This window comes from Myotis davidii, unplaced genomic scaffold (genome assembly GCF_000327345.1).
Source record: "Myotis davidii unplaced genomic scaffold, ASM32734v1 scaffold169, whole genome shotgun sequence".
NCBI lineage: Eukaryota > Metazoa > Chordata > Mammalia > Chiroptera > Vespertilionidae > Myotis > Myotis davidii.
The window spans coordinates 1,361,573-1,384,687 of record NW_006383005.1 but is presented as its reverse complement, the minus strand read 5'-3'; the positions used below and the strand labels follow the sequence as shown (position 1 = coordinate 1,384,687).

Sequence of the window (23,115 nt, the reverse complement as noted above, 5' to 3'; positions counted from 1 at the left end):
TCCTGCAGGGTACCAGCCCACTGAATGCGTTGATATGAGATTGTGTTTGAGTTGTGTCTGTGAATCCAGAAGGCAGCTGTGGCGAATAGCAGGAATAAGCTCAAGTGCTTCATCATCCTGAGAGGCAGATTTTCACTGAGATCTTTGCCCAGATGATATTTGGTAAAAAAGGCAATAAAATAGAAGCAAAAAGGCCCTTGCATAGCAGGAGGACAAGTATATTGGCAGCCAAAGGAAGAGATGAACAACTGTGATTGATGCTAGATCATGAGAACCTTGAGAGCAGATCTGTGCCTTATTCACCCTATAGGTCTAGCACACAGAGCCTGGCATGGAGTTGATGCTCAGTAGTTCTTCCTTGAATAAGTTAATACCAACTCCTAACAATTAAAAGATTAAATTTTGTTCATGGTCTCTTTTTCAAGAAAGCAGAAAAGTATGTAATTTTCCTAAAGGCTTTATCAAATGTCAGTAAGTCATTTATATATAACTGATACATAAGGAAGTTGTATAACGTGTTAGAAAAATCACAAACTCCAGGAGACATGAGGCCAAAAGACAGGAAGAAATAGTTCATGGAGAACAAACAGAACGTTTATCCTCACTAGTAATTAGATATGATTCATAAAATGTATCATTGTTTTAAATATCAATATATATATTTTTAAAATCCTCTGTTGGCAAAGATACTTAGAAAACGAAAGTTTCAAACATTGCTGGTGGCATTGTAAATAGAGCTTTTTTGGAAAGTAATTTACAGTGATGAATCAGCAAATATTTATACTAGTTAACACAGAAATTGTACTTATAAGGGAAAATACCTAAAATGGGAAAAGCTATTTGTCTAAAATTAACAATCCCAATGTCCAACAATAAATAAATGGTTAAATAAACTTTATGTACCTATAAGACAAAATATTATACAGCCTTTTAAAATAATTCTGGGCAGTATGGGAAAGCTTTCTGTTTTTCTATTTTATTTTATTTTTTTTAACCTAATAGTCTACAGCTTTGAACAGTGTTGTGCAGTTTGAAGTCTCAAACAGGGGGAGGCAGAATAAAGAGAAGGACCTAGAATGAGGGGAAAGCTAACTTCTCTGAGTCTATATATAAATTGAGTATTTTTAGCCAGAATAATTCCAATTCATTGGAATTTTTTTCAAGTTAGTTGAATAAATTCAAAAGGATTAATATAAAAGCATGTTTAATGCAGAGAAGATACGTGGCCAGTGTAAGCTCCTAAAACACTACTTGTCTACAATGTCTGAGCAACACCACAAGGGTGCGCACTAACTCTATTAGTAGATGATAGCGTAGGGAGTACAGTCAGTTTGTACTGTGATCCGTATATATGGGGCCTGGTGGGTACCCGAAACATTGAGGGGACACTTTACTTTTGAGTATACCTGAAACTAATACAAAGTAATATTGAATGTAATCTAATTGAAAAATAAAAAGACATTAGATGACATGAGGCAGGGTAAAATTAAAAGGGAAACAAAGGTGCGTAAAGTAATAACCATATACTTAACAAATTTCTATGTTGCCTAAAATTTTTAAAAAAGACTATTTTTAATGAATACATTTTAAATCTATGCTATGATTATAAGTAAAATAGTAATATATGGGAGCCCCGGAGGAGGCCTTGCAACGGCATGTCCAGGGCTTCGGGATTAAGGTCTCCAGCTTTCCATCTCCTGGTGCCAGTCCCACAGCAACAAGGACAGCAGTCAACATGTTGCTTACAGTTCTCGCCATCACCCACTGGGTCCCTTGGACAAGAGCACTCACTCCTGTCAGGCTGGCAGGGAGTGTCCATGGCCACGCCCAAGAGACACCTCTGGGCCGCTCCTGGAGCCTGGCTGGTGGGTGTTTCAGATGGTGGCAGAAGCAAGTCTGTTCCGGCATCCCACACATGTTTTTCTATTTTCTAGGTTTTCTTTCAGTTGTATATTTTTTATTTTATAACTTAAAGATTGTTTTTTTCTTTAATATACACTGTTTTTACAGGAAAAAGTTTACATTAATTTCAAAAGTTGTATTCAAAGATTGTATTCAGTTCTCTATCCCACAAGTTAAGAGGAGATTGGCAAACAAACTTGCCCAGCCAGGATTAGAAACCATAGCATTCAACTGAATGTTTGGCCTAAGAAAAGCAAAGACATGGGAGGCATAATATTTGCTTTCAACTGTAATATTAATTTTTTTAAAAATCAGCCACAACTTTTAAACATTTATTATGTGCCAGGTACTGTGATAAGTGCTTACCTACATGTTCCCATTTAATTCTTTTTATATTTCTGTGAGGGTAGGCAGATGAGAACATTAAAATTTAGAGAAATAACAGCCATTCACTGCACCAGAACTTAAACCTACCTCAGTCTGCCTCCAGTGTCATGTTTCTCTGAAGACCAGTTCTGCACTGCCTAAGAGTACAGACTCAGGGCAGAAACCATAGAGGCATATTTTTGAGACACATAAGGCAGAACTTCTAAAGATTGGGACTATTTCAAAGCAGACAAGGACCTCTACAGAGGAAGGGGAGCATCATCTTGGTAGTGTTCCAGCATAGTGCATGTTGTAGGATTTAATTGTGAATATATCCTGAAGTTCCTTATCTATCATTCTGTAAAATTGCTGGACCTAAGTAGAAACGCTTTTGCATTAAATGTTTTGTGGGTTTTTTGGGGGGGAACCCAGAGATTCACTTGAACAAGTTCTATTAATTGTCAAGAGAAAGCATTTCTACTTGGGCTTTTGTAACAGGAAAAACAAAAACAAAAACATCAAGGCATACGTGTGTGTGTGTGATCATTATTTATTAAAGGATGATAACTAAGAGAGGGGAATTATGGTGTTTTAAAGGTTAAGCTTTAGGTTTCTAGAAAATTAATTTTTCAGAATTATTTATTCCTTGTTTATATTCAGTAAATTAGTTATTACTATAGTTGTTGTAATCAAGTTTATCATATGTAGTGGATAATACACTACTTAGGGCTTCTCTAGACTTCTCCACTAGTAAGTAATGGGTATAACAGACTGGCATAATTGCTGTGGGAAAATCCAGCACTAAGCAGAAATTGAAGTTTGGCTGAAAGAGCAGAGGAGCAGTTGGAGCTCATTGATACATGCAGCCTCAGCAGGCTACATTTTGCCAGCCTCCAGTTGTTTTCAGTTTTGGTACCTCTAAGGCAGCGGTTCTCAGCCTGTGGGTCACAACCCCTTTGGGGGCCGAACGACCCTTTCACAGGGGTCGCCTAAATACGTCCTGCATATCAGATATTTACATTACAATTCATAACAGTAGCAAAATTACAGTTATGAAATAGCAACAAAAATAATTTTATGGTTGGGGGTCACCACAACATGAGGAACTGTATTAAAGGGTCGTGGCATTAGGAAGGTTGAGAACCACTGCTGAGGGGTCTCGGACCAAACAAGTGTGAATTGATTAAAGCCAAGAATTGAATCTGCAGTGTCTGCTGATTTCTTTTGCTTCTTTCAGTTAATTCAATTTATGTTAGCAAATATTTACTAGGTATATTCTATATCTCAGGTATTATGATGGGTTACTCAAGATAGGAAAATGAGAGTTCACTCTTTTACAAGATTAGCTAATCAGCAAATGCTTGGTAAACCCCTGCTTTGTACAAGACATTATGCTAGGTGCTATGGATACAATGGAGAATTAAATATACATGCTATCCTCTTGTTCATATGATGATTTAAGTCAAATGGGACTACTTAATTGTGAATATATCCTAAAGATAGGAAAAATGGAGATGGCACATGTATACAAATAATAACAGCAAAAATTTTAAGAAGCTTTCATTTCAAACAGACTGAGGTTTAAATCTCAAAACAGCTTAATCTACCAAGCTCTAGTTTCTTAATCTGTAAAATGGATATAATACCATCTAGTTAATAGAGTGGTTGTGAGAATAAACAAAAGATGTGCAGTTCTTGATAAAGTGCTTTACTCAGGCATTCCGTTTTAGATGAGTTTACCGTATCTAAACCTCTAAAATTGTAACTCCCTAGGATATTATGATTTCTTTTTTTTTAAATTGTAGACACTATTATAGATGTCCTCCATTCCCCCCTCTTTGCCCACCTCCACCCAATCCCTGCCCCTTCTCCTATAGCTTTCACTGCACTGTTTATGTCCATGGGCTATGCATATATGTTCTTTTCAAAATATATTTTTATTTAACTGCAATACAAGCTTGTGTTTACTCCTGCATTGAAAGTGAATCTTTGGCAGGTTTTATGACTTGTACTGCTTTCAGGATTATTTCATGAAATAAATAATTTTTTATTTGTGTGATATCCTGAACCAAGATGTTAACTGACTCATGGTCTTTATCTAGGGAATCTCCCTTCCAAAGTAGGGAAAAGATAACCAAGGAATATGGATGGAAATCATAGTTAATAGGATACAGAGGATCATTGCTTAGAGATGCTCACTCTGTGTTTCATGAAAAGCTAGGAAGAGTTAAGGTTTATGAAGGGATTCAAGTAGAGAAAGTTATATTTTGAAGTTGGGATGAAACCATCATATGCACCAAAACAGAAAATTGTCATTTAAAAATTTTTGCTTAAAATTGAAAAGTTTTATTTCAATTGTCCTGAGATCCTCAAATTCTGATGGCAGGTCATTCAACAAAGTTATTGGTAATGGGAAAATTTTGCTAACCCAGCTGTATCTTACTACATTTCCTTTTCCTCCTAGGCAGCGATCATTAGCAGGGTTCAATGTAGGATTGTAGCTTTGGATCTGCGAGGTCATGGTGAGTGAAGTTCTCTTTCTTTTTTTAATTATTTTTTTGTTAATCCTCACTTGTTTTTTTCCCAATGATCTTTAGAGATAGGAAGGGAGGAAGGGAGGGGAAAGGAGAGGGAGAGAAATACTGACGTGAGAGAGACACATTGATTGGTTGCCTCCCACATGCAACCTGACTGGGGCGGGGATCAAACCTGCAACCCTTGACCGAGAATCGAACCTCTGTCCCTTTGGTGCATGGCCTGATGCTCCAACCACTAAGCACACCAGCCAGGGCGAGTGAAATTCTTAATTAGTTTTGACTGAATGGCATATTTGCCAAGCCTTTTGAATAGTGTTAAATATTACAAATTTCTGTGTGGCCGTCAACTAACCTGGTCTTTCCATTTGGGCATTTTGAGGGAAGTTCTAGCTTGCAGTTTTTATAAATATTTTACAAGTACACACACACACACACACACACACACACACACACACACATTTGTTGTTGCTTAGCTAAGAAAATGTCCTTTAATGTAACCAGATTTGGATGCTGGTAATATATAAGGAATGTGAATAACTCACTTTTAGACTACTGTAATTATCATCCTTAGGGTATCCAACTATAAAGATGTACATGCAACACAAAATTTTGCTAGTCCACCTTATATAAGTATAAAGTCTCCATTTCGTTGTCCAAAGGTGAGATTTTTTGAAGAGAATACTCTTGTATTTATAATTTCTATCCTTGGGAGTTTTATTTTTAAAATACAGTGGATTTTTTTTTTAGGTGAAACAAAAGTCAAGAATTCTGAAGATCTGTCTGCAGAAACAATGGCAAAGTAAGTAATCTAATATTGTTTATACATCACCTAGCTTTCATTACTATCATAAAGAGTAGCATACCTTTATCACTCTCCTGGTGAGATTGTTGGACAATAATTAGTAAATGCTCTATTCTTTTTTACTTATATCTGGCGTCTCCTTACTATTTATTTAAACATTCATCTTTCTTGGTATATTCAATGTGATGGTCATACATAAAGCACTTGAAAATTCTTCGAGGTACAGTTTAGTTTGTATTGGCTTTTGAAAAGTTTTCTTTTGTTGACATTGTTGAATAGAATCTGGATATCGATTGGGGACCCATGCTTGGAAAGTAGTTCTCTATAAGAGGCCCTGTGAAATGTTCTTAAGATATCTTGCCCATATTCTTTGTCCAGCTTCATAGTAAGACAGAAACAGAGTCTTAAAGAAAAAATAGTTATATCCTAGGCCTTAAAGTAAAATATAAATGTAGTATATACAGTAGCTCTTAAACCTGGTCATTCTTCAAAATCACCTGACAAGTGATTAAAATACAGATGATTTGGCCCTACTTCACCCTACTGAATGAGTGCTTCTACCAGTACAATCTGGCCATTTATCTATCTCTATAAAACCTTAATATGCAAATCAACTGAATAGCGGAATGACCTGTCGGCGGGGTTGGGGAAGTGGGGTCCTGATCTCCGGCCAGGCCTAGGAACCCTACCCTATATATTGGGAACAGTCTCTTAGATTTAAAAATTAAAACCTGGCAAGGCTACTCTAACACTGAAACAACAGGATGATGCAGCGATGACATGCACATTTTGTGGTCAGCCCTGATTCTGACACTTATAACTGTGTGACAAAGCCAATTACTTAACTTCTCTCTACTTCAGTTTTTCCATCCATAAGATGGGGAAAATGGTACTACTGCCTCAGAAGGATCATGTTATGTACTACTTTTTATAATCAGGGCAAAAAAATATAGCTGCCCATACAACAGCAAGATGCCTTTCACCTGTATGAAAAGTATAGTCACTGGGGCATGCAGCATCCCAGATTGCAAGAGGGATGTCCAATTGCCGGTTTAGGCCTGTAAACCGACAGTCGGACATCCCCCGAGGGGTCCTGGATTGCGAGAGGGCACAGGCCAGGCTGAGGAACCTCCCCCGCCTTGTGAACAAATTTTGTGCGCTGGGCCTCTAGCATTTTGATAAAGCTCTGTTGAGGAATCTGATATGGGACTAGTGTTTTGGAATTACTACCTTGTATTGTAAGCAGAATTCTTATGACCCTGCTTTTATACATGCTCTGCCATGTACTTAATATGTCTTCTCAAGTAGTTGACCAACTTTGGCCAAAAATATATTGTCCCTACTTATTTTAACAACTTTAATCCAAGAGTAAACTGTTTTTCCTTTAGAACCCAAACTCATGTGGCCATCGTTTTGTTGTTGATAATAGATGCTGTTTGTGCCCTTTCTATTTGCCAGGCTTCATTAAGTGTAAAATAAGCATTTATTAAGAATAAACAATTTATTTAAGTTATTTAAATGTGTCTACATTATTAACTCTGTAATGTAGATATTATCACTTTTTTACCAGTTAAGAAACTAGTTCAGATAGGTTGAATAACTATATGAGATCACACAGTTAATAGGCCAATTGTGATCATTCAACTATAGTGTTTGGCAGAGAGACAGAGACAGAGAGAGAGAGAGAGAGAGAGAGAGAGAGAGAAGGGAGAGGAGTTATCAGTAAGATATTATGTACTTAAAAGATTAAGAGGGTACCCTGGCTGGCGTGGCTTAATTGGTTGAGCTTCGGTCCATGTACCAAGAGGTCTCTGTTTCTATTTCGGGTCAGGGCACATGCTCAGGTTGTGGGCTCATTCCCCACTAGAGGGCATGCAGGAGGCAGCTGATCAATGTTCCTCACCAATGTTTCTCTCTTTTCCTCTCCCTTTCTCTCTTTCTAAAAGCAATAAAAACATTTTATAAAAAGTTTAAGAGAGTAGATCTTATGTTAAGTGTTCTTAACACACATACAAAAGTGATGCAAGGAGGGTCCTAATATAAGGTGACAGGAGAAGATTTGACTCTGGGTAGTGGGCATATGGTGCAAATACAGATCTTGTGACATATATGTTCATGTTGACCAATGCCACCCCAATCAATTTAATAAATAAGTATATTTTTTAAAGTGATGCAAGGAAACTTTTGGAGGTGATGGATATGATCAAGGTAATTTTGGGGTGATGTTAACACAAATGTATATCTATATACATACACACACACACACACACACACACACACACACACACACACATATACAGCCTTACCAAATTGTGTATATTAATGTACCACTTCTTTGTATACCAATTATACCTCAATAAAGCTTGGAAAGAAAAACATTGGGAATGGGAGTTGGAGTGCTGGAGAAGTTGGGCACTGGGGAAACTGTGGTGCAGGAGCTGGGGGTTTCCTGTGCTGCAGGACCTGGGTGCTGGGGAAGTGCAAGTTACAGGAGTTTGTGAAGAAAACACCCATGAATCAGGAACAAAACTCTTTCTGCAACGTCTCTCCTATGTCATCTACTGACACAGCTTAATGTCTTGTCAGCTGGCAAGGGAAAAACATTTTAAGGCCTCAGGTCCAATTGTGCAGAACATGCAATGAAAGGTGAGTTGGGGCTGAGAGATAATAAGTTGATAACTGGCACAATAAAGTTAAAGAGAAAATAAATGATTAAAATCATGTAGAACTGATTATGGCCAATAAGTTGGATTCTTGCTGAAAATAGACTAAACAGTAAAACATTTATATGATTTCTGAATTCAATAATTCTGTGAAACAAAAATCCCCAAATGGGTGTATACTTAATGGGTGATTAGTGGGGTTTTCAAGTAGTACTGACAGCATGATTTTCCCCTTACGTATCAACTTTAGAACCTATACCCTACATAAGATGCAACTCCACTGAAAGTAGAAGAGCCGAGATTTGAGCTCAGGTCACTGTGACATTCTTTTTCTGTTATGTCTGTGATATGCTATACTGCTTCTCAGGAAATGAACCTAGTATTAATAAGTATGATAGAATCTCCTTAGAGAGCAACTACCAAAATTATGGTACATCCAATTATAGACTAGATTTGTAGTTAATCTCTACTTCATTTTTATTTTATTTCTCTGAAATTTCAGGACATGTCTCAAGGCTCTAATCTTGGTGACTGAATACTTTGCCTGACTTTAATAAGGATACATTTCTCCTGGTGATAGATGATCAAGGGATTGATCATAACCAACTTTTATCTGTATGAAATATTCCTTTCCTAAGCTTAGATACAATATTAAGTTGGTTTGTTTCAGACCCTGTCCACCTTCATGCATGAAGCAGCTATCATACAACCCTTCAACTTAGTATTTTAAAGAGACCTGAATTCAAATTCTTTAGCATCCTTTTATTTTACTAATTATATCTTTTATTTATTATATCTTTTATTTATTTAATTATATCTGTTACTAACTCAAAATTTTAGCCTTAAATTTAACTCCATTATTTTCAATTATAAAATTGGGTGGCCCCCTTACTCCCATTCAGATTTATCTGCAGATGCTACAGCTACCGTATTGACATTTGTATTGTTGTATGAGGTTTTTAAGATTAATTCCTTTAGAAATAATGTCATTTACCTTTGGTATTCTGAATACTATGGAGACTAAGCAAGGCAAAACTGTCTTTTGAACTTGATTGACTCAGCGACTCCCAAAAGAAGACAGTAGAGCCAGTGGTTCCTAGAAATATACCGTACTTAAACTATTGCTATAACAAAGAAGGCCTGTCCCAAATAAAAGCCAAAATTCCTACTTTAGTTCTCATTTTCAAAGCTGTAAGATTTGACTTTGTTAAACAGACCTACTCATAATTAAAGACTAGGACAGAAGCCAATAAAAATGTAAACACCTTTCAAGTTTCTCAGTACACTATACTTACATTTATGTTCATACTTCAAACAACTTTACATGACAAATACTAATTAACATTTGTATAGTACTTTACTTTTTTCAAAGTATTTTTACATTCACTCAGTTAATTCTCACAGCAATTCAGAATAGTAAATGATATCCTTATCTTCAGTTATAGAAACTCTGAAAGGTTAAATAACTAATCCAAGTCCATATAGTAAAAAATAGACTTGGGCTGTAATTCATCTTGTGACTCCAAACTTCACTACATTGTAATGCTTAATAAAGTTGTTTTTTTTGTTTTATAGATGGGGAAACTAAAGCATAGAGTAGTTAAATGATTTGTGCAGAGTTTCAAGCTTAGGTTTAAACTAAAGATGTGTGATTATGTAATAGTACTAACTGTGTGGAACAGTGAAAGTGTTATATAAAGGAAAGTAAAAATATTTGGGTTCTTAGTCCTTTAACTGTCATTTGTCATAAGAGCCAGGTATGTGGCTATGTGTACAAATACTGGGGACATGTTAGGAATTTTGCATAGCTACGTTTGCGAGATGACTCAATAGACCTTTACAGGCCTAGGCCTGTTAGTTACAGACCAAAGGAAGGAGTTAAGAAAGAAAACTATTTCTGTGTTGTCAGAGAGCATTCCCAGCTTTCTTTCCTTCTTTTTGCAGGGATGTTGGCAATGTAATTGAAGCCATGTATGGGGACCTCCCTCCTCCAATTATGCTGATTGGACATAGCATGGGTGGAGCTATTGCAGTCCACACAGCATCATCCAACCTGGTGCCAAGCCTCCTGGGTCTTTGCGTGATTGATGTTGTGGAAGGTAAGTTTTCTTGTGCTAACCCATTCAAAATCTTTGAATATAAGAGCCCATCCTGGTAGATTATTGTCATGTTTTAACTAATTATTGATTTCACTCATCTTGAATTATGTCCCTTTGTCTTTTATATCTTACTTTTATGTTATTTTGTGGCGAAGGCATTCCAAGTGTTTTTTAAATTGGATATAATGGACATATAACTTTGTATTTGTTTGAGTTGTACAATATAATGATTTGGTATATGTACAGGGTGGAGCAAAAGTAGGTTTACAGTTCATATGGAAAATAATATAATAATAAATAATATTACAAAAATAAACTCTGTGTTTCGCATCCTCATGACTATAAATCTTTTTGCCCCACTCTGTATATATTGCATAATGATCACCATAATATGTCTAATATTCATCACCATACAGTTACAATTTTTTTCTTGTTATGAGAACTTTAAGATTTATTCTCTTTACAACTTTCAAATATATAATACAGTATTATTAACTACTAGAGGCCTGATGCACAAAGATTCGCTTCCTTTCCCTGGCTGCCGGCACTGCCTTCGCTCCAGCCAGAGCCACCTTTCTGCTTTCCCATGCTGCCCAGAGGCCCTGAGGGGCTGGGGCGGTGCGGAACACCTGTGTCATTGCCATGGCAACGACGCAAGCATCCCGCCCCCGGCCACTAGGTGCCTGTGTATGCAAATAAACTCGCCATCTTTATTGGGTTAATTTGCATACTCCTGATTGGCTGGTGAGCATTGTGAAGGTATGGTCAATTTGCATCTTTTATTAGGTAGGTAGTCATGCTATACATTGTATCCCCAGGACTTACTTATTTTGTGACTGGAACTTTTTTTTTACACCTACATTCATGTCACCAACACCCCACATTACCTAATCATTCTCCATGACATAAGAAACTCTTCATAAACATCTTTTATGGCTGCATAATATTTTAATTGTATGTATATTCCATAATTTTATTTAACATTTAAAAAGAAACTGCCATGTCTTCTATGACCCAGTCTCAGAAGTCACACTATTACATATACAAGTCAGCCCTTTGCATTGTCGGGATACTGCAGGAAGGAGTGAATACCAGGAAGCAGAAATCACTGGAGGCCATCTTGGAACCTGGCCTCCCATCAGTCTTTTGAATTTCCTTAAACTGAATTCTGCTGTCTTTGAAGGCAGATGTGTGTATTTCCCCAGTAAGTGTAAATGCTTGGAAATGTTAAGTGCTATGGTTAAAATTTTTGTTTAACATCTAGGTACAGCCATGGATGCTCTTAATAGCATGCAGAATTTCTTACGTGGTCGTCCTAAAACCTTCAAGTCTCTGGAGAATGCCATTGAATGGAGGTAATCCATAAATCTATATTATGTGTATTTTATTTTATTTTTTAATTTTCTAAAAAATATATTTTATTGATTTTTTACAGAGAGGAAGGGAGAGGGTTAGAGAGTTAGAAACATCAATGAGAGAGAAACATTGATCAGCTGCCTCCTGCACACCCCCTACTGGGGATGTGCTCACAACCAAGGTACATGCCCTTGACCGGAATCGAACCTGGGACCCTTCAGTCTGCAGGCCGATGCTCTATCCACTAAGCCAAACCGGTTAGGGCTATTGTGTGTATTTTAAATGTTAGGCTGGAGCTTTCCTTTTTCATCAACTAAAGTACCAAAGTCTAAAGGAATAATTCCATGTCTTAGCTTTATTGTAATATCATGGGTAAAAACATATAAAGAGCAGAATAGGAGCAGAGATATTACATATATGAAACTGTCGTCAAAACAAGACTATATGATCATGAATACAGGTGGGTTTGTGTTACTGTAGATTCAGTTTGTGGTAGAAAAATGAATTAGTTCTAATTGCTTCTGTTTATTACTAAAATAATAAACAAGGTCATTGAGTAGGGTGCACTTTAGAATTATACATGATTTTTTTTAAGCTAAAATATGAGATTTAAAGAAATGTGTTCTGTTGGCCTGCTTGGTTCATGTGGTGTTTCCTTGGCCCTTACAGATGCTTAAACAACTCTGGGAAAACTAATCTATTAAGATAGAGTCTAAGCTCCTAAGCTCTAGTCTGTATCATGACATGCAAGGCCCTGTCACACTCCCTCTTTGCTTGCCCCTGCTTTTCCTTGTATTCTGTCCTCTAAAGCAGCGGTTGCCCTTTCAGACCTCATGGACCACCAGCGGTCTGCGGACCACTGTTTGGTGACCGCTGCTCCAAAGGTTTCCTTAAACCAGTAGTTGCCAACCTTTTGGATCTCATGGACCACCAGTGGTCCGCGGACCACCGTTGGCGACCGCTGCTCTAAAGTTGTCGTCCTGCTGACTTTTTTACATTGTAGTACCTTCATTCACACAGTGTACCCTCTGCCAATAATGCTCTGACCACCCTCTTTTATCTTTTACTTATCTTCAGTTCTCAGTTAGGCAGGACATTTGGGGAGCTTTCTCTAATCTTCCCATTGAAAATAAAGGTGACTCCTTTGAACTTTGACTTATTATGTTAAAATGATCTGCTTGTGTTTCTTTCTCCCCAATGAATTATATGCTTCTTCAGCATGGGCCTACCACATAGTATCCTCTTGGTAAATATTTGCAGAACTGAAATGGCTTCAATGTCTTAATTTTTACTACTCAGTTTATAGACGTAACTAAGTGGGAAGTAGTGATAACCTCCATACGGTGGTAACCATAACTTTTTAGTAGGTCCTACAGAATCTGTAGAATTACTCATTTGACCCTAGTGACATGATAAGGTGGATCCTGAATAACCTCTCTCCCTTCTTTCTTTTCTCTTCTAGTGTGAAGAGTGGCCAGATTAGAAATCTGGAGTCTGCCCGTGTCTCCATGGTTGGCCAAGTCAAAGAGTAGGTTCTATTTTTCCCTGTTGTGCTAGTTAGAGAGTGAAACATGGTGATGAAATTACAATTTGCTCTTTTTCTTATACACTTGTCCTGTCATCCTTGTGAATGTCTTCATTATTTTTGATAATTTTTACAAGTGAGCTCAGTTGGGCCAATTGTATAGATTTTCTTTTCTCTTTTTTGAGGAAATCCCAAGACCAATTAGTGCCTTCAGTATAGTATTGGATTACCTTATTAGTACAACTCTAGGTATTAAAGGTGAAGAATCCCAGAGAATGGACATTGAAAATTAAGTGGCCAGCCCTGGCCAGGTAGCGCAGTTGTTTAAAGCATCACCCCAACATGCCAAGGTTGGGAGTTCGATCCCCAGTCAGGGAATATACAAGAATCAACGAGTGAAGGCATACATAACTGGAACACAAATCAATGTTTCTCTGTCTCTCTCAAGTCAAAAATAAGAAATTGAGTGTCCACTTAAGTGCGGGCAGTATGGTTTTATTCTGATAACAGTCTCCTAAAACAATAATGGTTGTGAGGAAATTACAGCATAAAAGCTTTAGCATAACCTGAATGAAAGCCAGATTCTAATGTTGAGCTAAGATTATTTAGCTCCGTTGATCTTCCTGAATAGGGTTACATGAGCCCTTGATATTGCCATGTAGGCACAAAAGAAACTTTAGGTGAATTGAGAAAATGTTGCCCAATGGAACAGACAGGGAACATAAGAGTTGATGGTAATGATAATGGCATTATTGAATGTGTACTATTTGCCAAGCACTGTGAAAGGTATTTATATATACACTATCTCATTTTTTAAAACCTTGTAATATTGAAAATTCTTAGACATATAAAAGTAGAATAATACATTGAAACCCAATGTACCCATTGCCCATTTTTAACAGTTACTGACTCATGGCCAGTCTTGTTTTATCTGTACCCCTATTTATTTCCCCTAAGCACAAAATATTGTGAAACAAATTCTAGACAAAAACAATTTCCTCTGTATGATTTCAGTATGCTTTCTATAGGTTCCACTTCTATCTCTCTCATTTTTTTCTTGCAATTTATATGTTGAGGAAACATGGTTGTTTGCTCTGTAGAATGTCCCACAATCTGGATTTGCTGGTTGATTCTTCAAGGTGTAGTTTAACATGTTCCTTTGTTCCCTGTATTGTCTGTAAATTGTTAGTGAGATCCAGAGATTTGATTTGTTTTTGTTTTTTTGTTTTTAAGAATAGGTAATATTGTTTAATACCATCAGAAAGTAAATAATGTCTGCTTGTCTCTTTTTTGAATGTTAGCAGCCATAGATTGTCATTACCTGGATTCATTAATTCATTTGCTTTATCTCATTTAATTCTTACAATACCTCTTTAAGATAAGTATTATTTTATAGGTGAAGATATGGAAGTCCAGAAAAGTAGAGTGGTTTTCTCAGGATTACATAGCTAGTGAATCACAGAGCTCAGATTCAAACTCCTATGTATTTTAATCTAAGGTCTATATTATGGACTTTATGACTAAAAGTATAATTTGAGTAGTAATATCTGGCAGACACATAGCAGAGGCTTTGAGTAATTTGTGAAATTGTCCACTTTTCAGTGCCTAAATATGTTGAGATCTGACTTGTCTAAGCAGTGGTAAAGCATTTTATAAGGAAGTTACATAGCTGGTGTGCAGGTAATTAAGTGATTTTTAAATTTTACTATTTGTAAGCTTAAGTAATGTTTTCTCTTAATTTGTAAATCTGTGTATGTAAGAGTATATGTGTTTCAATTGTCACATAGATATTAGCTGTAACATTTCTGCCCTCTTGATCTAGGTGAAATTCTTTTGAATCTCCCAGTTCATAGCTATGGAAATCCAAAGCACATGTTGTTTTTTGTTATGGTCCTCTGCCCTAGATGTGAAACTTGATACTTCAAGTTCAAGAGAAACCTCCATCTAACAAAACATTTGTGACCATAGGCTTCATGGAAAGTTGGGTAGAGGAGAAAGAGAAGTTACCATTCTTAAAAATCCACCACTGAAGTTCACTAACCTTCAGTTTATCCCACTCTTTTTTGCTTATTTTCTCTCCTCCCTTCTCTTTCCTTTTCAAACAAATTCTTGTGTACCATGCATAGCAGGCCTTGGCACTAGCTGCTCTCCAGACCCTTGGGATTTTTAAAAAGTAAATTTTAAAAATATTTTTTATTGATTTCAGAGAGGAAGGGAGAGGGAAAGATATAGAGACATCAATGATGAGAAAGAATCATTGATCAGCTGCCCCCTGCATGCCTTACATGGGGGATTAAGCCCACAACCCGGGCATGTGCCCTGACCAGGAGTTGAACCATAACCTCTTTTTTTTTTAAAGCATTTTTTAAAATATATTTTATTGATTTTTTACAGAGAGGAAGGGAGAGAGATAGAGAGTCCGGAACATCGATGAAAGAGAAACATCGATCAGCTGCCTCCTGCACATCCCCCACTGGGGATGTGCCCGCAACCCAGGTACATGCCCTTGACCGGAATCGAACCTGGGACCATTCAGTCCGCAGGCAGACGCTCTATCGACTGAGCCAAACCAGTTTCGGCGAACCATGACCTCTTGATTCATAAGTCGACGTTCAACCACTGAGTTGCGCCGGCTGGGCCAGACCTTTGGGATTTTTACCCCTAACTTTCGTCAATATATTTTTTCCAATAACTTCTCGCTAAAAGTAACTATGGCACCAGCTATTCATAAAATAATATTTTTTCTACCTAATTGCATAATAAAGAGATAATGTTTTTAGAGGAAACACAACAATAATAATTGGTTGGACCAGATGTTCTAATTTGCAAGGTTCAGCTGTCATGATTACTGTAATTGCCAGTTTCTACCAGCTAATTAAAAAGTGGGAGCTTTTTACCATTTGGTTGAACCTTGTTCTACTATAAGCAGGGTATAATAGAAAAGCATTTTGCCTTAGAATTAATTGGGCCTGCATTTGCCTACTAGCTTCATCTACTCATGAGCTAGATGATCCTGGACTGTTTTTTTAACTCTTCAGACCTATTTCATAGGATTGTTAAGAGGATTTACATAGGATAATGCCAATAAAACTCTTAAGTGATTACTCCCTTCTGTGGGTCAATTTTGATACCAGAACTGGAAACCATCTCTTGTAGTATAGTTTTATGTTGGTCATTACCTTCCACAGTTCTAGTCTACTTTTGTACATTTTATTTATTTATTTATTTATTTAAATTATTTTTTTTTAATTGATTTTTTACAGAGAGGAAGGGAGAGGGATAGAGAGTTAGAAACATCGATGAGAAAGAAACATCGGTCAGCTGCCTCCTGCACGCCCTCTACTGGGGATGTGCCCGCAACCAAGGTACATGCCCTTGACTGGAATCGAACCTGGAACCCTTCAGTCCGCAGGCTGACGCTCTATCCACTGAGCCAAACCGATCAGGGCTACTTTTGTACATTTTAAAAAGCACATTTTTCTCATCCTCCCAGAAGCGTTGTTAAGTTTTAACTAACATCCTCCTGTATAATAAAAGGCTAATATGCAAATTGTCCCCTCGGGAGTTTGACCAACCGGGAGTTCAACCAACTGGGAGTTTGACTGCTTGCTATGACATATGCTGACCACCAGCAGGTGGCACAGAATGAAGGAAGGCCCCGGATAGCAGCCAGCAGCCGGGGGAAGAAAGGCCCCAATCACCCCTGATTGCTGGCCAAGCCTAAAGACCCTACCCATGCATGAATTTCATACACCAGGCCTCTAGTTTGATTATAAAAGATCATAAGTTTCAGTATTTCTGAGATAATTTGTGTATACAAGAGAGGTTTGTGATAGCACTTTTTTAAAAAACCTAGGTGTGAAGGAATTACAAGTCCAGAAGGCTCAAAATCTGTAGTGGAAGGAATCATAGAGGAAGACGAAGATGATGAAGAAGGAAGTGAATCAGTTAACAAGAGGAAGAAGGAAGATGACATGGAGGTGATTAAAAGCCTGCATTCTTGGAAGGATGGTGTAGGCAATGGTTCAGAGTGTGTTTTGATTACTGTAGCTTTGTAATGTTTTAAAAGCAAAGAGTCTGATTTTTTTCTTTTTCAAAATTGTTTTGATGTTTTTCAAAATTGTTTTGACTGTTCAGGATCCCTTGAAATTCCCTATGAATTTTTTTTGGGAAAACGCCATTGGGATTTTGATAGGGATTGCATTGAATCTGCAGATTGCTGTGGATAATATGGACATCTTAATCATCCAATGATCTTTAATATAATATATTGTTGTCTTATGTTCACTTCTAGATTTTCATCTTGTGGTTGATGCAGTATCCCAATTATTTACTTCAGTTATAATATTTCAAATTTTTAATGATGCAGGAAAGCATAGAGAATTATTTGTTCAGTTTGTATTTGATGAGTGCATACTCCACGCCCATCCATCTGCTTTATATTGAGATATAACAGATATTGACATTTTGTTATATTTGTGTCAGGTTTCCTTTTTTAAATTACTTTTGCAGGAACATTATATCATTATCATAAATGAAAATGTAAGAAAAATGCTCTACTAACAAATCAACGTATTTTCAGTTTTCCTTTCCAGTTCTTTCCCAAACTATACCACATTTTTCCAGTGGTAATCCTAATGTAGATGACATGTTGTATTCTGCTTCTTTCACTTACTATAGCGTAAGCATTTTTTTTTTCATACTGCAACATGGTTTTTTTTAATTATCCTTTTGATGGTGTGTTCTTTTTCGCTAAATATAGAGAAACTCAGTCTTGGCTTTACCATTTACTAGCCTTATAATATTAAGAAAATGCCCCAAGTTCACTGAATTAATAGAAGTAAAAGTAAACTTCTAATTATCTAAACACAGAAATAACAATATATCACAAGGCTGTTAAAAGAATTAAACGTTTATTAAAACGTCTGGGACATTGTAGGTTCTTAATAAGTGCTAGTTTCCTTCCCTTTCCTTTTCCCAGGGACCTTGTTTTTATCTTGTTCCTCCAGGGGTTGCCCTCAGAGACTCAGAACTTTCTCTTATTCCTCCAGACCAAGAAAGACCATCCGTACACTTGGAGGATTGAACTGGCAAAAACTGAAAAATACTGGGATGGCTGGTTCCGAGGCTTATCCAACCTCTTTCTTAGCTGTCCTATTCCTAAATTGCTGCTCTTGGCTGGTAAGTGTGTATGTGCCTGTATTAGTCCATGTGGGCTGCCATAACAAAATAACCATAGGCTGGGTGGCTTAAACAACAAATTTATTTTCTCATTCTGGAGGCTGAAAGTCTGAGATCGGGGTACCAACATGGTTGAATTCTGGTGACAGCTTTCTTACTGGTTTGCAGACAACCACCTTCTCACTGTTTCCTTACATGGCAGAGAGAAAGCAAGAGCAAGCTTTCTGATGTTTATTCTTATAAGGACACTAATCTTATGTGATGGAGGCCCCACCCTTATGACCCCATTTAACTCATTTACTTCCTCATTTAATCATAATTACTTCCATATTGCTAAATATAGTCACATTACAGATTAGGGCTTCAACATAAGGATTTGGGGGGGCCACAGTTCAGTTCATAGCAGTGTAGGTATATGGTCATCTGCGTATGTTCTTGTTATATGTAAATACTCACCAAATGGGTAGTGACTTCCAAGGTGAAATACCATCCTCACTCATTTGTGCCCTTTTTCTTCCCCACACCAGATCCCTAAACCTAATGAAGCATAAGCATCCACCGGGGATGGCCTGATTCTGGCCTGGCCTCTGTACCTGGTCAAGCCCAAGTCCTTCTCCTAGAGTGGTGTAAGGATATTCTGAGTATAATGGAACTTTTAAAAAGTAAAACCCTGTTTTCAGAAACCAGTTTAAATGAGCAAATTGATTGCCTGGAAAGCTTCGTATGGTGAGAATATACACTTAGGGAGTTAGGATTGTCATTAACATGAATTGAGAATGTCATCATATTTACAACTTTGTAACAATTTTTATATCATACTTGAACAGTAAAACCTACTTCACATGGCCTTTTCTAGTAAGCTACTTATGGATTCTCTTATTTTTTTTCTAGGTGTTGATAGATTGGATAAAGATCTGACTATTGGCCAAATGCAAGGTAAGACATCAAGAAATGATATCCGTAGGCCAATGATTTTCAACTTTTTTTATCACATGGCACACACAAACTAATTACTAAAATTCTTGGCACACCAAAAAAATAATTTTTTTGTGATCTAACAGAAAAGAAAAAAAACGGTATAATTTTGATTCATTTGCACCAGACTACTATTTTTGTATTGGCTGTTGTCTTTTTTTTTTATCCTCACCAGAGGATATGTTTTTATTGATTTTAGATAGAGAGGAAGGAAGGGGCGGGGGGAGAAAGAGAGAAAGAGAGAGATGTTAGAGAGAAACATTGATCAGTTGCCTCCCATAAGCTCTCAAACCGGGGATCAAACCTGCAACCTAGGTGCCCTGACTGAAATCGAACTCACAATCTTTTGGTGTACAGGACAATGCTACAACCAACTGAGCAATCCAGTTAGGGCTGTTGTCATTTTTTATTTGACAATCTAAGGGTTTTGAAAAAGGTCAGGGCCCCTGAGTAAATAGTCAGGTATTGCATGTTTTAAAAATCCTTATGACACAATGGTTGAAAATCGCTGTCCTAGGTGGTTCTCTGAAGGTACAGAAAGATGCAGTCATGTGGAAATTAATATTCTGAGATGTTGAGATGCAGTGGAAAGAGCTTGAGCTTTAGAGTTAGACCCAGATTTAGCATGCACCTCTGCTCCACTTTGATATTTTATAGGCCCCTTAAACTGTTATTTTAGCTGTTCTTAAGCCGTCCACAGAGAAAGGGGGCTATATTTCCTCACAATAGTTGTTCAAAGACTCCAGAATGATTTATCAAACTCTGGCCCCAGGCCTTCATACTATCTCTTTCTCCAACTACATAGTGTTCTGAAGCCTGGAGAGGAATTCTGGGCTGGGGCTGTGCGATTGGTAATTCTGATGTTGGTAATTCTGAGCTTAACCCCTTCCCCGGCAGAAACGTATATACTCGTTTTCACAAAATGTTCTTTTTCAGTCGTCGACGAGTATACTAAGAAAATATGGTAAAAAAATATGGTTTATAGGAAGACGAGTTACAAACTGTTTTCATAACCAGCATCAAAAATACTATATAGAACCAAAATAAAAAAATTAGTCTGAAAAAGAAACGTTTTTAACAAAAAAATTGTTGGGGAAGGGGTTAAACACCTTTCCTTGAATTTAATTCAAGCAAACCTTAACTAAGTACTCTTTCTGTGCAAGACCTATGCTTGCTGTTGGGCAGACAGAAGAATCAAACATGGCACCTGATACTATCTGAAAGCAGTTGATCTGGACTGGACTCGCATTTGGAACCAGTGTTGATCACCAGCCTTGGAATCAGATAGTTCTTGATTTGATTCCCTGTTACTGGTTTTGTGGCCTGAATGAATTGCTGATTTCTTTAATCTAGAGGTGTTTCTTTCAAATCTATAAAGTGGAGATAATGTTATATCTCAATACAGTTGTGTGAGGCTTAAATGAGAAAATGGGGTGAAGTAAGAGTCTGACAGATCACTATGTTCAAGAAGCAGTCACAATTCCTATTTACATGCTCTTTTGTTTCTCCAGTAAGGATTATGCCAAGGTCACCTTCTCTTTCAAAGTATCTCATGAGTATAGAGATTAAATGGCTGTGATGAGGGACATTTGATAAAACAAAGAGAAATGGCTAACTCAGCATAAATTCCTAACCTCAGCCTTTCCAGCGTTGTGTTAAAACCAACTGAATTAGTTATCAAATCCTGGAAACCCAGTGCTCACTCACAGTGCAATTTGGGTAAATAATTTAGATCATCTAAAATTAAGGTTCCTCATCTGTAAGATGACAGGGGAGGGTTTGGAATATGCCCACCTCATAGAATTATTGTGAGGATTGCCCATATAACATTTTTATGTGTACTGGATATAGTGTTAGTACATGTGAGTTCTCCTTGTTCCTTATGCCCATTCTTTCAAATAGGAATGAAAATGCATCCCTAGTCATTAATCCTGGGAGTTATATGTTTTATCAAATCATCTGCTTAAATTATTAACTTGCTCATTGTCTTGCCTTGTGTTGAACCCTATTAGGGATATATAGCAAGTAATGATAGTAACCGGAGTCCTTACAGAAATGACATACTCCTGGGGAGGCAAGCACCAATGGCACCCTATCTAATAAAAGAAAAAAAGGGTAATTGACCGTACCTTCACTACGCTTCCCATTGGCTAATCAGGGTGATATGCAAATTAACCGCCAAGAAAGATGGCGGTTAATTTGCATACATAGGCGCAATGATGGGAGGCGAAAGGGGAAGGATGGAAGAACAGTGATCAGAAACCCAGGCAGCAGGCAAGAGCTGGGGGGCAAATGCCCTGCCCCCTTTGCCCTGCCCCCCAGCCCTGGATCGGAGAACCGGGGCCGCCTTTGCCCGCCCCCCAGCTAGTGATCGCCTGCGGCCCCGTGATCACATGGCAATCGGAGGGAGAGAGAACCCGGCACAGGCAAGGCGGCACCCCTGAGGCCTGGGGGTGCCGCCTGGCCTGCGGCCCCGTGGTCACCATGGCGATCGGAGGGAGAGAGAGCCGCATCGCGATCGGAGAGCCAGGGTGCAGGCGAGGCGGCACCCCAGCACCTGACATGCAAAGGTCAGGGATGAAATGACTTTTCCCAACCACATCTGCAAATATCCTGGGGAAGGCATCACTGAAGAGCTCACAGCAACTGTCTTACTGGGCAAGGAAAACAAAAGTTGGCAACGGAGACAATCCCTTACATCAAAGTTAAGGTCCCTCTGAGTAAAAAAGAGTATTTCCAATGTAAAGGAGGGAGCAGGCAAAAATAATAGGTTCTCATGACTTCCACTGAAGTTTGAGCATATGACAGAGTCAAAATGAACTTACAAATTAAAACACAGTGGACATTCAAATGACCTGAATCAACTGTCACTGTTTGTCCCAATAGCAGCAATGCTTATGTGATAATATAGTTTAACAAACATACAAAACAAGTTATATGATAAGAGAGGTTCAGCTTCTAAAGTAAATTGAATATGTTCTTTAAAAATTCTCATGTCCTCCCCTCTGACGAGAATTCTTAATTTTCCAATCAGAAAATTACCCCAGGTGATCCAGTAACATGTAGAACTCCAGTAACCTAACTTATTCAAAAAAACAAACATCCCAACCATTTTTAAAATATTTAAATTGATATTTTAGGGTTAAAATTACAGAAGATATTTAGATCCAAATATATTTTCTGAATAGAAAATATTTCAGGTTTTGATTTAAAAAAAATAAACATAAAAAAATATATAAGTGACACATTTTCCCAAGAAACTCTGAATTAGTACCTTTCCCTCCAACTTTCTTCAAATTAAGAAAATCTATGGAGTTCCCTATACACAAGTTTTAATGAAAGAAAATAAGACTTTCTAAGAGCATCAAATACATGTTTTCTTATTTACAAACATATATACTCTTCTTTCTCTCTCTCTCTCTCTGTCTTTTTAAAATATATTCTTACTGATTCAGAGAGGAAGGGAGAGGGAGAGAGATAGAAACATCAATGATGAAAGAGCATCATTGATAGGCTGCCTCCCGTACGCCCCCTACTGGGGATTGAACCCGTCACCCGGGCATGTGCCCTTGACTGGAATTGAACCCGGGCCCTTCAGTCCACAGGCCATGGTCTATACACGGAGTGAAACCAGCTAGGGCTGCATCTGTACACTTCTTAAACACGCTTAGGAAAAACACATTGCCACCACTTGAGACAAACTGAACAC

At 37.6% G+C, this 23,115-nt stretch overlaps 1 protein-coding gene across 5 annotated transcripts in view; it reads left to right on the top strand.

Annotated features, from left to right (window-relative positions):
• Window positions 1–23,115, top strand: part of PPME1 (protein phosphatase methylesterase 1) — a 40,274-nt gene that overhangs the window by 10,586 nt on the left and 6,573 nt on the right. For 3 of the 5 annotated variants that reach the window (XR_001512186.1, XM_006777930.2, XM_015557497.1), the window contains exons 4-11: window positions 4,733–4,790; window positions 5,553–5,604; window positions 10,215–10,369; window positions 11,634–11,724; window positions 13,188–13,253; window positions 17,107–17,230; window positions 18,302–18,431; window positions 19,323–19,367. Coding sequence is in view for 3 of the 5 variants with exons in the window: in XM_006777930.2 (XP_006777993.1) it covers window positions 4,733–4,790; window positions 5,553–5,604; window positions 10,215–10,369; window positions 11,634–11,724; window positions 13,188–13,253; window positions 17,107–17,230; window positions 18,302–18,431; window positions 19,323–19,367 (721 nt within the window). In the remaining 2 variants the exon portion in view is untranslated. Of the gene's footprint in view, window positions 1–4,732; window positions 4,791–5,552; window positions 5,605–10,214; window positions 10,370–11,633; window positions 11,725–13,187; window positions 13,254–17,106; window positions 17,231–18,301; window positions 18,432–18,958; window positions 19,058–19,322; window positions 19,368–20,211; window positions 20,235–23,115 lie in introns of those variants that run through there. The other 2 variants (XR_001512187.1, XM_015557498.1) reach the window with 2 other exon arrangements.